Source organism: Branchiostoma lanceolatum, chromosome 4, assembly GCF_035083965.1.
Source record: "Branchiostoma lanceolatum isolate klBraLanc5 chromosome 4, klBraLanc5.hap2, whole genome shotgun sequence".
Classification (NCBI taxonomy): domain Eukaryota; kingdom Metazoa; phylum Chordata; class Leptocardii; order Amphioxiformes; family Branchiostomatidae; genus Branchiostoma; species Branchiostoma lanceolatum.
This window is the reverse complement of record NC_089725.1, coordinates 1,088,282-1,101,058: the sequence shown is the minus strand read 5'-3', so window position 1 is coordinate 1,101,058 and position 12,777 is coordinate 1,088,282. Positions and strand designations below refer to the sequence as shown.

Here is a 12,777-nt window from a genome sequence, read left to right as displayed (position 1 = left end):
TGCCGTATATCAGCTTTAGACACCACTTTTAAATTAATTGACCTTCAACTTAGTGTATCATCTTAATTGTTAGTGATTTATGATGGAGGCAATGGAATACTGTGGTTTTATCCACCTTTGATATATCATTGTTTATAAATCGTTTAGTGATAAATCGTCGAGTGAAGGTCTTCAAGATCTTTAAATGTCTTTGCTGATCTTTAAGTGCCCCTGCGTAAGTCGACTATCTCTAAACAATGTTTAAATCAGACCACAGGGGCACTTTTAATGCCTTTAAACTTCATCTATAAACCAATGTTACAGTTGACAGCAAGGCAGCATTTAACCCATAAATGAATGAGCAACTTGTTTGATTTTGTTCCACATCAATTTATTATTATCTCCATGAAAAATGGAGATATAGTTTTGGGTGTGTCTGTGTGTTTGCTTGTCTGTTTGTTTGTGTTTCCGGACCACTGTAGTCAACATAACTCAAGAACCGCTTGATGGATTACGATGATATTTGGTATGTGGGCAGGTGTTGTGAAGCCGAAATTCAAGGTCGATTTTGGGCCCCCTGGTATGTGACCTTGGTACTGCAGCAGAAATTCAATTTTTGTATCTCTTGACCTGGATGTGCTGTGGTCTTGATTTTTTGGCGTCAGATAGCTTGTGGTGTAATGAAGACATGGCGTGGGTTTGGGCCCCCTAGCAGCTTGCTCTGGAACTGCAGGGGCGTTATCGTGAAAATCTTCTAAGGAGAATAACTGAACAAAGGAAAAACGGATTTCCATGATATTTAGTAGTTAGGTAGCTTAGAAAGAGATATACAGAATGAAGTACAAATTATGCTAATTGGGACTTAATTTGCATAGCTAACGAGGAAAATCTATATTTGCAGTGATTTCCATTATCAGACTCAAATACATGTAACATATGTAGTTTATGGAAAGTGGATCATCAGCAGGTACCAATTATGCAAATAGATTCCTAATTTGCATAATTAATGGAAAAACACCATATCTCATCTAATTGGAAAATTATAGGACTGTCAATATGATACTTAGTATGCAGGTAGCCTAGACAGAGATATACATAATGAAGTGCGAATTATGCTAATTGTGACATGATTTGCATAGCTAATGAGGAAAATCTATATTTGCAGTGTTTTCCATTATCAGACTCAAATACCTGTAACATATGTAGTTTATGGAAAGTGGAGCATCAACAGATACCAATTATGCAAATAAATTCCTAATTTGCATAATTAATGCAAAATACCATAATTCATCAAATTTGAAAAATTATAGGACTGTCAATATTGCAACATGTAAGGTAGATAAAGGTGTTTATGACCAAGCATATAGTATGCAAATGTGTAAGTCATTTGCATGAATAGAATTGTTCATGGAGATTTGAGGTCGTGGAACTCTTGTTCAGAATTGATTTATAAAGCTGGGACAGCAATATAAGTCAGACAAGTAAGCTTATGATTAATCAGTGGAATTTGTATTCTCGGATATGTTTCACTTCTAAGTACAACTTTAATGTAGTGATCTGTTATATCTGTTATGTGTAATGTGTTAAGTCACAGTTCACAGATGTTGCCAGTCCCAGCATAGTATGGTCCTTTTGTACACCAAGCCCTTGTACTTAACCTTCTCCCTGCTGCATAACCCGGTAACCAATACAAATCTAATGCCAAACGGCTTCCTTAGCAGGCTGAAGGTTTAACCACCTATACCTGGTGATACAGTTCATTTAGTAGAGTTTAGACGGGCAGTGGTGATGCATGGCAGTCAATCAGTAATATTTATCTACCTACAGGCATTTAGTGACCTGATGGTGCATGTCCTCCCCCTCCCCTGCTGTAGGATAACAACACGGCCAGCCTTGACCTTAAGATAGAGATAGAACAGGGTCGTGACACTTTTGGGCAACAGATTACTCTGTATGGTATGAGTGCTTTAATCTACATGTATGTACATGTGTTTAGCAAGTCGCATCTCTTTGCCTTGACGGTTAAGTATGTGCTGTATATTGTTGTGTAGGAAGTGTAATGTGTTATACGATGAGCCGCTGACGCCTCTTGTCGCATTCCAGGTGTGTACGGCGCTATGAAGGGCACCTGAACCGTGCGTACCCCTGCGGTCTGACCATGAGCCCATGTGCACGCTTCATCGCCACCGGAGCAGAGGACAAATCGGTGGGCATGGCCTTGTATTGGTCGAACAAATAGGCTTGATAAGTGGGATCGCAGAGGGACGGTATTGTCCAGTTGTTGGTCGTAAACCATCATAAAAAAGACGCCTGTGTCCTTCAGACCTAAAAGTTCCCTTGCAGGTAGAAAGATTATGTATTGACTCTTGGCTTAAAAAGGGTGCTAATATATATAATTACAGTCATTATTGTAAAATCTATACCTCCATTTATCATCTGAATTGGACCAAGGAGATTTTGTCCAAGGACATAAAAAGGGATCACAATGTCCTTGATTGGACTTCATAAATTCAAATTCTAAGTACATTTGTAGTATGTAGTGATGGTATATGTATGGTATCTGTATTTCATTCAGTGGATTGGTGACTATGATTTAGTATAATCTAAAACTATACTATAACAAACCAAACCAGAAAAGTGAAACATAATGCAGATGACAAGCTCTTTCAGTCATTATACTTTTCATTCAAGGCAAGCTTGACAGTATTCCTACTATTAGTTAATCAAAGACTACACTTTGGCAAACCAAACTAGAAAAGCTGAACACAGTGCGGATGTCAACCTTCCTGTCCAAGCTTGGGACTATACCTACTACTTGGAGACAATGACATTGTTTGGCATTGACCTTCAAAACACGAGCTTTCCGTGGGTTTTCTGTTGACAGTCTGTGATTCAACCTGCTTTTAAGAGGCTTTACCCATCTTCGTGTCAGTCAAAAACCTGTTGACAGACAATGCTATCAGGCAAAGACATCTTAGGTGGGTATTAAGGCTGAGTCGGAAGTTCATACTGCATGTCGGATCTAAACAAAGGGATGTCTGCTATGGTGAATTAAGAACTACATGTGGTCTATGGGATGGGGCGTTTGGGTGGAGCTGGATAAGAACAGTATTTGATTATAATGCCCTCTTTTGTTATAATGGTATGAGCACGTCCTTGGGAGAACATTCTCAACACAAACTACGAACATAATGCCACCAGGGTACATAATTCTGTCACCCTGAAAAGATACGTCCAAACAGATCTCCAACCCAACGTCTCGCAATATAATGCACCCCGGTATGTATAAACTGTGCATATACCTGGGTGGTGCTGCATAAGAGATCTCTCAAACCCACTGTTTTTCAAAATGGTGGATTTATGTAACCCAGCGTATTAATGTTAATGGAGGTTATACCTCTATGGAAAATATTCAAGTTAGGTGAGATCAAGAGGTCCCGGGTTCGATTCCTGGCGTTCCTGGCTAGACCTTGTAATCTAGGGAAAATCCCTTTACACGACTTATATCACTTCCCCCAGGTGTAGAAATAGGTCCCTGACTTCAGTTGGGAGTGGAAGGAAAGGGATGGCTCCACGTTCCAATACCGTGTCCGAGAGGTAGTTAAAGTTAAAGTCCTCCCGCACCAAAGGTGCATAAGGCGGTGCCCATCTCCGTTTCGGCAGCCCTTGGGCCACACAACTTTGTGCAAGTTACTACAGCAGGGGGCTAGTCCACTGGTAGTGGTGTGTGTTTAACTGCCATACTCTTTCCCAAATGCTGAGTACTAAGCAGAGAAAGCAGTATGTACCATTTTTAGAGTCTTTGGTATGTCCCGGCTGGGGTTTGAACTCACATTGTCACAACCTACCGTATGCAAGGCGAACACTCTACCCACTAAGCCATTGCACTGTTTTTTGTGTCCTAGAGACAGTGGATGATAAATGATGAATAACCCATTGTCAGTACGGCCTGAGAAAGGCAATGGGAAGTACCTTTACCTTTAAATGACTATTTTGCTTTTTATTGATGTTTGTATCATGCATTTGCAAATACGACATATCAATTTACCTCTAATACCTTCGTCCTTATACGTTTCGCCCCTATGGATTACTTTTATGGTCACTTATACCGAAATGGTGTCACAACTGAAGTGGTTCCAAAAGATCAGTAGGTGAGATAAGTCCTTTTGGTGGTGGTCCAAGTCACCCCCATTAGGACCTGCCAATCTTTCAGCAGGTAGGTGCAGGCAGTTGTTTGTGACAACACACTCAGACTGTACCCCCATCAGAGTAGGAGACATTTGTGAGCCCCGGCTCATAGCGGCAGAGCTGAAGCACAGGACATCTCGGTTGGGGCTGCACCCGTCTTTCGGAAGGGACGTAAAATGGGGGTCCCGTTTTCGAGTAGGAGACAATTGTGCGCCCCGGCTCAAAGCAGCAAGGCTGAAGCACAGGACATCTTGGTTGGGGCTGTACCCGTCTTTCGGAAGGGACGTAAAATGGGGGTCCCGTCTTCGAGGAGGTGCTATAAGCACTTTAATTAAAGTGGAAGGGCTAGCAACCCCTCCCTGTAAAGGTATACCCTGCTACTGAAACAGTAAGAAAACTTACTGACCAATGTGCCACATTTAACTGGAAAAGTGTTGTGGTCACTATACAAACTTCCTGGTCATGTCTTACATTCGAGTGATGTGTTTCTTCAGATGGTCAGATCTCTTTAAGTTGTCACATGTTAGTGAGAGTTTATTTGGAAATTCATGCCCAAAGGCTAATTGCAAGTACATGATAGAAACCATAGGGGACATATATGTGACAATAGACAGTGATAAACATTAATGTAACAGACTGCAGACTCAAATCCATCTATTGGCTGTATATAGACATATTGGGTTGACTTCTTTTTTGGAAGCAGGGGAAGACAAAAGCCCCCCTTTTATATAATTTGTGGGTTCTGTGATTTTAAGAGGAAAGTGGCTCTCTTCCCTTGAGACCTTAAAAGGTGGATTAAGACATCTTACATCTGTGACTGCTTCCAAGGACTTGAAGCTGTTAAGTTACACCTATACATGAAGACAGCAGTAAAAATGTGGTCATGGTAAAGTTTTGTCGCTAGATGTTCATCTTAACTTTTGGTGTTCTTTGTTGCCTTTTTATGAAGTAAGTATTGGTTTCTGCAGTAGTCCTTCTGTGTGGATAGTTGTTATGGACATCATCATTTAACGGCGTTGACGCGACACGACAATTGCCCTTACGTCACGTCCTTCAGTTCCAGAGGCTCATCTCATGCCTGATTAGGTTCCTCGCCTTCTTATTCAGACAAGGACACAGGATAGGGTTGTTAGTAAGTTGTAATTGCAGTAATGATACAGTGTGAACCTTTCAGCCCAAATTTATCACTTGCTGTTAAAAAGGTGTTTTCTTTATTGGGTGTGTACTTATTATCACCTGTGCACTTATGTGTGGTCAATTATAGTGCCCATTTCTATTACCGAGAAGCCATTGCAGTAATATATCATCTTAGGCCATCCATCCCTTTAGCAATGACAGCTGGTTTGAGTTTTATGTTGTAGTCTATTGTGCCGTGACAAAAAAGGGCCAACATTTCTGCTTTGGGCCTATCAGCACGGTCATCTGTGACTGCACAGACAGATAATAGCCAGTTGCAATCAACAGGAAATCAGTCAGGTCATATGACTGGCTGGGAAAGTTACCTGTGGTATCTCAGTGTACCTGCTTGGGCCTGAGGGACATTTTTTTGTGTCTGACAAGGGTGTGACTGTAGGTATGCTGGCTTGACACTGAGCACAGTGCCACCACCTATACTATCGTCATTATCAGCCTTCCCAATATCTTTTAATCCTATTTGGCAATGATATACGACCAAGTGGCACGTAAGCGGGTACGTGACAATGGGTTTTGTGGTATGCAAAGATTCACACGATAGAGTCTTCTGTCACGTGGAAAATCCTGGACATGACCTTTTTCTTTTGTCTGCTGTAATTCCTGAATGCCTTTTGCAATCCGAGAGTTGTTTATGGGTACAAATATTTTTTTTCCCAAGGTTATTGACAATGTTGAAAAACTAGTGGCCACTGTTTGGGAGATACCACAGACTGTTTACTGTATTTCATGGAAAAGTGCTAAAGGCAGTGTGATTCACTGTATTTGGTAAAATCTTGGAATATGGCAGTGGATTGTAGGACTACAATATTAATCTTATTTTATTGCTGTAGAAAGGTAGTAGTAACTCACTCTAAGGCTACACCAAGTGATTTTTATGGATGACGTCCTTTGGAGACTCTAAATCTAATGCGAGAGGGCGAAAAAAATCCAGGAAGGGCCGAAAAAAACAAGATGCCTACATTTGAAATATAATAGTCGACGACACATGTTAGGACACAAATTGAATGAGAGAACACAGTGTACCAACTAACAATTTTTTTATTCATCATGAAAACAGCAATGATTTGAATAAATCAGTTGAAATTGAACAGCAGTTGTTGTCCTGTCCTGTTTCTATCCATATCCCATTGATTTGCGGCACTGTCGTAACTCTTTGGTCATAGTTACAGGAAGCGGAATTTCTTGGGTTTTTTTCTTGGAACAGACCAAAATCAATGCGCGCGCAGACGTCATCCATGACAATTACTTGGTGTAGCCTAAAATAAAGGGGTTTTCAGCAAATGCTGTTTTACATCGCATCTGCTAAGATTCTAAGAATTATCAAGGGTAACGAATTCTTTAAAATAAATTGTGACAATTTTGTGCAAAACGTGTCTGGCATCTACGCCTCTCAGTTGGTTGTGGCTGCATGTTTCATACAACCTATTAAGCTTATGGAGTTATGGACAAAACGGAGTGCCCTTGCTCAGGTCATGAGTTATCAGTAACTATGATCAGGCCTCGGGTGTCAAACAACACCCTTATTAGTCTTGTTTACATTAAGAAAGAATGAATGTGTGATTGAAGACCTTTATTGCACATTTTTGCAACACTGGACTAAGTACAGGTCACAACAAAACAAAATATGTTTAACAGTGAAAAGATACAAAATAAACTATCATTAGATAAATTCAACTTCTCCTGACTTGTAAGTGATACTGTAATTCTTGTTTATGTTCACCGTAGCTTTATGTTCACTGTTTTCACGGTCACCTCTGTACCGTGAACTTATCATCACTGTGAAAAAAACTGTTTAATCAGCTACCCAACCAATAAATATTGGCGAGGAGCGGAGCTTGGGTAGCGGACATAGCCTAGTAAGGCTGGACTCCAGGCTAACTATCTTCTAGATCAGTCCTATCGTTAGTCACTGATGAAAGAAAGTGGATACTGTCTGAAACGTCTGTTTCAAAATCTTATCCGGTTGCTTGAGTAATTATTTTTGGCGTATCTTCTAGATCACTTCTCAGAGCCTTGAGTTCTGTTATGTACAGCTGCTGTATTTTATTGGTTACCCAGCAGCATAGCATACAACAAAGGTTATTCATGTAGCCAAAGGCTATTGCAAAGGGCTAGTTCTGGTGACAAGGACTGAAGAACAATTCAAAAGTATTTCAGAGGGCATTGAACTCAAAGTTTGTAAGTTCAGGTCAGTCGTCCAATTATCTAGATGTAAACGTGTTAATAGATTATCATATCTATGATATTGGATTATCATGATCATCCTGACACTGTAGCATGCTTGCCTAAAATATATCATACCTTTGCGCAGAGGTGTTGATTATCAATTAGCTGTAAGTTTCAGGGTTTTTTTTGTGCTTTATACAATGTGCAGCCTCAGTTTGTCCTCTGAACATGACATTTAAAGGCAAACTACAGTTAAACCTGTAAAAGTGACCACCTCTACATAAGAACCACCTGGCCAATGTGACCACTCTTTGGTGATCCCTTAGATAACTTTTCCCATTGACACAGGCATGTAGAATCCTGTCTATAGTGACCACCTGTCCACATAGACCATCTTATTTTATCAGTCCCCTCAGTGGTCTTCTCGGCCAATTTTGGCTGTATTACATGCCTTACGTACACTTGTCCACTTAGACCACCTGTCCGCATAGAGGCAATAGAGCAGATTCTATCGGTCCCCTGAGCGGTCTTCTTGGGCAGTTTTGACTGTATAATACAGAAGAAGAAGACCTTTATTGCACGACAATTGAACATGGTACAAGGTATGGCAAGAATTCGTTAACGTAACACAAAGTGGAAGACAGTATAGAATAAGACTTAACATCATAATTAATAATACAATACAATAAGGGCTAGCATACGTTTTCGATATTGTGTTATAATCATTGATTTAATCATTAGTTTCAGTATTTTTTCTAATGTGAAAGCAGTCGTTTAGATATTTACCTATGTTCGCATTGTGGGGATTGTTGCATTCAAATATGTACATGACTTACGTGCATAACGTGCCTTCCCATCTTCCTGCCCATGGCCACGCCTCTACTCCCGGCAGTCCTGCTGGGAGCAGGACATCATGCAGTCTTCCTGCCTCTACCTTTACCTTTGTTGTTGCTCACAATGTCGTTTACATGTGATTGTAACCAACAGATCTAGAACACGCAGGTGGTCAGCTCTTTGGACTCCTTTGTCTGGAACAGACAACAAAGAAGAGCAAAACACACTATAATTAACTTTGTAAAGATGAGGGCTGTAGGTAGGCGGTGTCAGTCAGGATAACTGGTCAGAAAGTGATGGCTTTATCAATCTTCAATGAGATGTGTCAAGTGAGAACCGAAGTGTACAGTTGATTTCCTGTTTAACAGTGTGGATTGACCCTTGTCCTCCATTCCTTTGATCAATGGCCTATTCCATTGATACTTTTAAGTGTTGTTGTTATTGCTCACATTGTGGTGCCTTGTGGCACATAGGTAGTCTCTACCAGACTAACCGTGCAGGCTATAGGGAGAATATTTTCCAGGGGAGTTTGGCCATCGAGGGTTTCATTCACAGGCCCAGTTATAGAATTGTAGATTTGACCCTCTCTCTGTAGCCGACCCCCCTTAGCAGACAATTCACTCTATTTGGCCAATTTCTACTATTTTCCCAGCAATCCGTGGGGCCTGCTAGAGACTAGCACATAGGGCAGCATTTTTTCTCGCTGTGTCTGTAGCAGGGTATATTTTTGATAGGAAACGGTTACTAGTACATCCCCTTTAATGAGACATGGTCTTGAACACGGGACCCCCATTTTACGTCCCTTTCGAAAAACGGGTGCAGTCCCAACCAAGATGTCCTGTCCCGAGATCTGAACCGGGTCTCCCAGTTTCAAACTAATTGGAACCAAGTGCTCAACAGTGAGGCTGCTACTAGTTGAGCTACAGGGACATCCCTTCTTTCAAGTGCAATATTATTGAATAAAGTCTTATTTCTTGCTTACCAATTCAAAGCCTTAGATAGAAATATTAAGTGAAGCTTAAATTTTGCTATTAAATGCAAGTGAAAAGGTAAAAGGTTTTTTTTTTTAATCCCATGCTCCAGATGTCCCTTGTATGACCACAAGAGAGCTTGTAATTGAAATGAAATATCATTACATGATATAAACTAAAAGGGATATCCCCGTAGCTTAACTGGTAGCAGCCTCACAGTTGAGCTCCTTGTTCGTCGGTCAACTGGGAAACCCCCGTTCAATCCTGGACAGGACATCTTGGTTGAGGTTGCACCTGTCTTTCGGAGGGATGTGAAAATGGGGGTCCTGTGTTCTAGGAGGTGCCTCAAGCATGTTAAAGGAAAAGGGCTAGCAACCTCTCCCTGTAGAAATATACCCTGCTAATGAAATTGCTAGGCACTACAATGGACTGAACGAACAAACAAAGGATGCAAACTAAAACAAGAGTCCGTAGGACACAATTCTCCGTGAAGTATTTATAGTATGTACAAGTATTGACCCACATAAATTGCATCTCTGCACAGTCCAAGTAGTGTTTTAGAGCAAGTAAAGAAAAATTGGTTGTTTATCTTTTTCTTTCAATACAGGAGTGGTCAACCTGCTGAAAAGTATGTTTTTACAGCATGGCACAGATGGGATCTAGAAATTCCGGGAAAAGTCACAAAGTTAGATCTAGATGGCCCCTTTTCAATTATCAACGAACCATTCAGCCTTACAACTAATATGTATCAGAAATCACAAATATGCAGTAAATCCTCTTTCCACAATTTATCGCAGGCCGGCCTGGTCTATAGCTATCAAGCTATTTGCAATAAAAAAGGCTAATTTTATATTATCGTAACATTTCACGAAGGTCAAAGGTCACCGGATCTAACCACCCGGAAGTGACACTGGCGCGCGCACTTTTCTGAGAGATATTTCTCAACAATCTTTCATCCCCTGCGTAAACTTTTTACATTGTCACAGCCTCCGTATTATAAACTACAAGTGTGGTAAGTTTGAAGGTCCAGAGATTTGCCATTTTCACACTGTGCGTAAAAGTGCATCGTCCGTCCCGTGCGCACATACTGTATGCGAGTTGCGAGTGGACACCGCACACTTAATACACAGACTGGAGGTCACTCTGCACATGTTCGCAGCTAAAACTCACAATTCCCGTTGCCGCATTGGTATGTAACTTAGTATATCGTTTGTTAGGTTGCGTGTGGTGATGCACGTTGTCTATTTTTCAATGTAACAGTGACTATACGATCACAGCAAGTAAGGAAGATTTTTACCACGTATCTGCCTGAAGTATTCCAGTCATGCATAACGGATTATAACATGGTCCCTATGGCAGGGCAGTGGGACATAGCATTAATTATAGGGGTGCAATTACGATATTGGATTGACGTTTAAAGTAGTTATGGTGTAACAAAGCTGTTGTGCATCACCACGCCGAACCAGGCAAACGATATGCCAAGTTACACACCAATGCGACAACGGGATCGTGAGTTATAGCTGCGAACGTGCAAACAAATGCATTCCCAATACTCCCAGAAGGAGGTCATCCTCCTTCCTGGAGTAAAAAACGACTGTTTTCATCCCTCAGGCCTACATCTATGATGTAAGAGAGAGCGGTCCATTGCACAAGCTGACAGGTCACACTGATGTGGTGTCTGATGTAGCCTTCCACCCACTCACACCTCAGGTAGGTCTGGAGGGGATGTAGTTACAAATATGTTTGGCATGAATTATGCAAACAAGGTCTTCATTACCATAATGCACATTCAGTTGCATTCACCTTAAGCTACCATCTCAAATATTACATCCATAGCATTTACCATATTAAAGGGAAATATAAGTTTCTGCATTTATAGAGCTACCACCCTACATCTACTTGTTTTTTTGACAGAAGAAGAAGAAGAACATGCCAGCAAAAACAAGATATTACCCCCATACAGGGTATAGGGAGGGAAATATAGCAAGGTGGCAAGATGTTGAGATCTTTCTCTACGGAAAGACTTTGAAAGATTCACCTACATCACTACTACTTTGTCATTGAAATTCTGGTCTTTGTCTGTCCCAAGCAAGTTGAAAAGAAACCCGTTTCTTCCTGTGACAACACATATTTTCAGACATTACCTCAGTAACACTACCCATTCAACAGTTTGTAGGTTGTCTGTCTCTACCCCCCTGAAGTTTAAGAATAGTGAACACTGTTATTTGTATGGTCAGTGGTTTCAAGTGCAATACACATCTAAGGATCTTTATGCAACAGTACAAGGCCATGCTGATTATATGGATGACATACTGTAATTCTTGTGTCTTTCACTATAACTTCATATTCACTGTTTTCACGATCGCCTCTGTACCATGAACTTATCATCACCATGAAAAAACTGTTGTTATTATCTATGATTCTTTCACACATCCGTTCTGTAAATCACTTGCTGCCAGTGTGAAGTTAAAGTTCAGTGAAAATGTCCAGTTTCCTTAAACCGTGAAATTTTGCCAATGTGAAGATAAAGTGAATTACAGTATATTGCAAATCAATTTTCATCCGTTTTCCTCCCAAAAGTAGTTTTTGTAAATCAAATCATACAAAAAAGCTGCAAATAAGCAACTATTGTGCCGTATATTGCACAAAAATATGGTCACTAAAGAAGATGAGAGACATGCTGAAAAATAAGAGTTTATGACCACTTCTAGATCTGTGACCTCCTTTTGTGTTTGTGCATTTTCCATGGAGTTAGTTCTTGGTCCATCATCCTGATTTCTTTCATCTCCTTGCCTTGTTTACAGCATGAGAGAGTACCTTTAAAAAGAGATAAATGGCAATCCCCTATTACCACACGCTGTTTCCCTTTAAAAAACCACAGCTATTTAAGTACTTCCAACAAGCTGCAGCCACCCCACACTGTGCTGCATCACAATCTACCAACTTGGGAGGATGAAAAGTTTCCCCAGTCTGTATAGCCCTGGGGGAGCTCTGCTGGGGAGGATGTGTTGTTGTGCCCACTGAGTTTTAGAAATTAGATTATATCACATTACCCACAGCCATGCTCACAATGGTGTAAAGTAGAATGTGTAAAATGAAGAAAGCTGTGACACTCTGATAGTCAAATCTGTTTGTACGCAAGTTTTAGCATCGGGATTTCATTTTATGATGGCAAGTCTTGGAGTTAACAACGGTGGCGGAAGAGCAGACTTGAAATACTGTAAATGCATTTAAGTTCGCGTGGTTTTTATTTCGCGGTAGTGAGAAAATGGAGTGTTCGCTATGGTTTTAAGTTCGCGTTTGAAACAATAGTAGCGCAACAGTCAAAGGTGGGCAAAAAGTTTTGCGGTGGTTTTAAGTTTGCGCAGAAAGTTCACCGCAAAAACCAAGAACATAAAACCACGGCAAACATTTCTGCATTTACAGTATTCTGTCCCTTGGTCCA

General features: G+C 40.7%; 1 protein-coding gene and 1 long non-coding RNA gene across 2 annotated transcripts in view; one reads left to right on the top strand and one right to left on the bottom strand.

The window, feature by feature from the left end:
* LOC136434111 (WD repeat-containing protein 27-like) overlaps nt 1-2,218 on the top strand; it is an 80,833-nt gene extending 78,615 nt beyond the window's left edge. The window contains exon 15 of the mRNA XM_066426875.1: nt 2,083-2,218. Within this exon, the coding sequence (XP_066282972.1) occupies nt 2,083-2,218 (136 nt within the window). The remainder of the gene's footprint in view (nt 1-2,082) is intronic.
* A 4,700-nt stretch (nt 2,219-6,918) lies between these two features.
* Nucleotides 6,919-9,113, bottom strand: LOC136432190 (uncharacterized). The gene is made up of 2 exons (XR_010755468.1): nt 8,364-9,113; nt 6,919-8,073 (listed from the first exon to the last, which is right to left on the bottom strand). It is a non-coding gene; the product is annotated as an uncharacterized lncRNA (long non-coding RNA).
* Nucleotides 9,114-12,777: the final 3,664 nt, after the last annotated feature.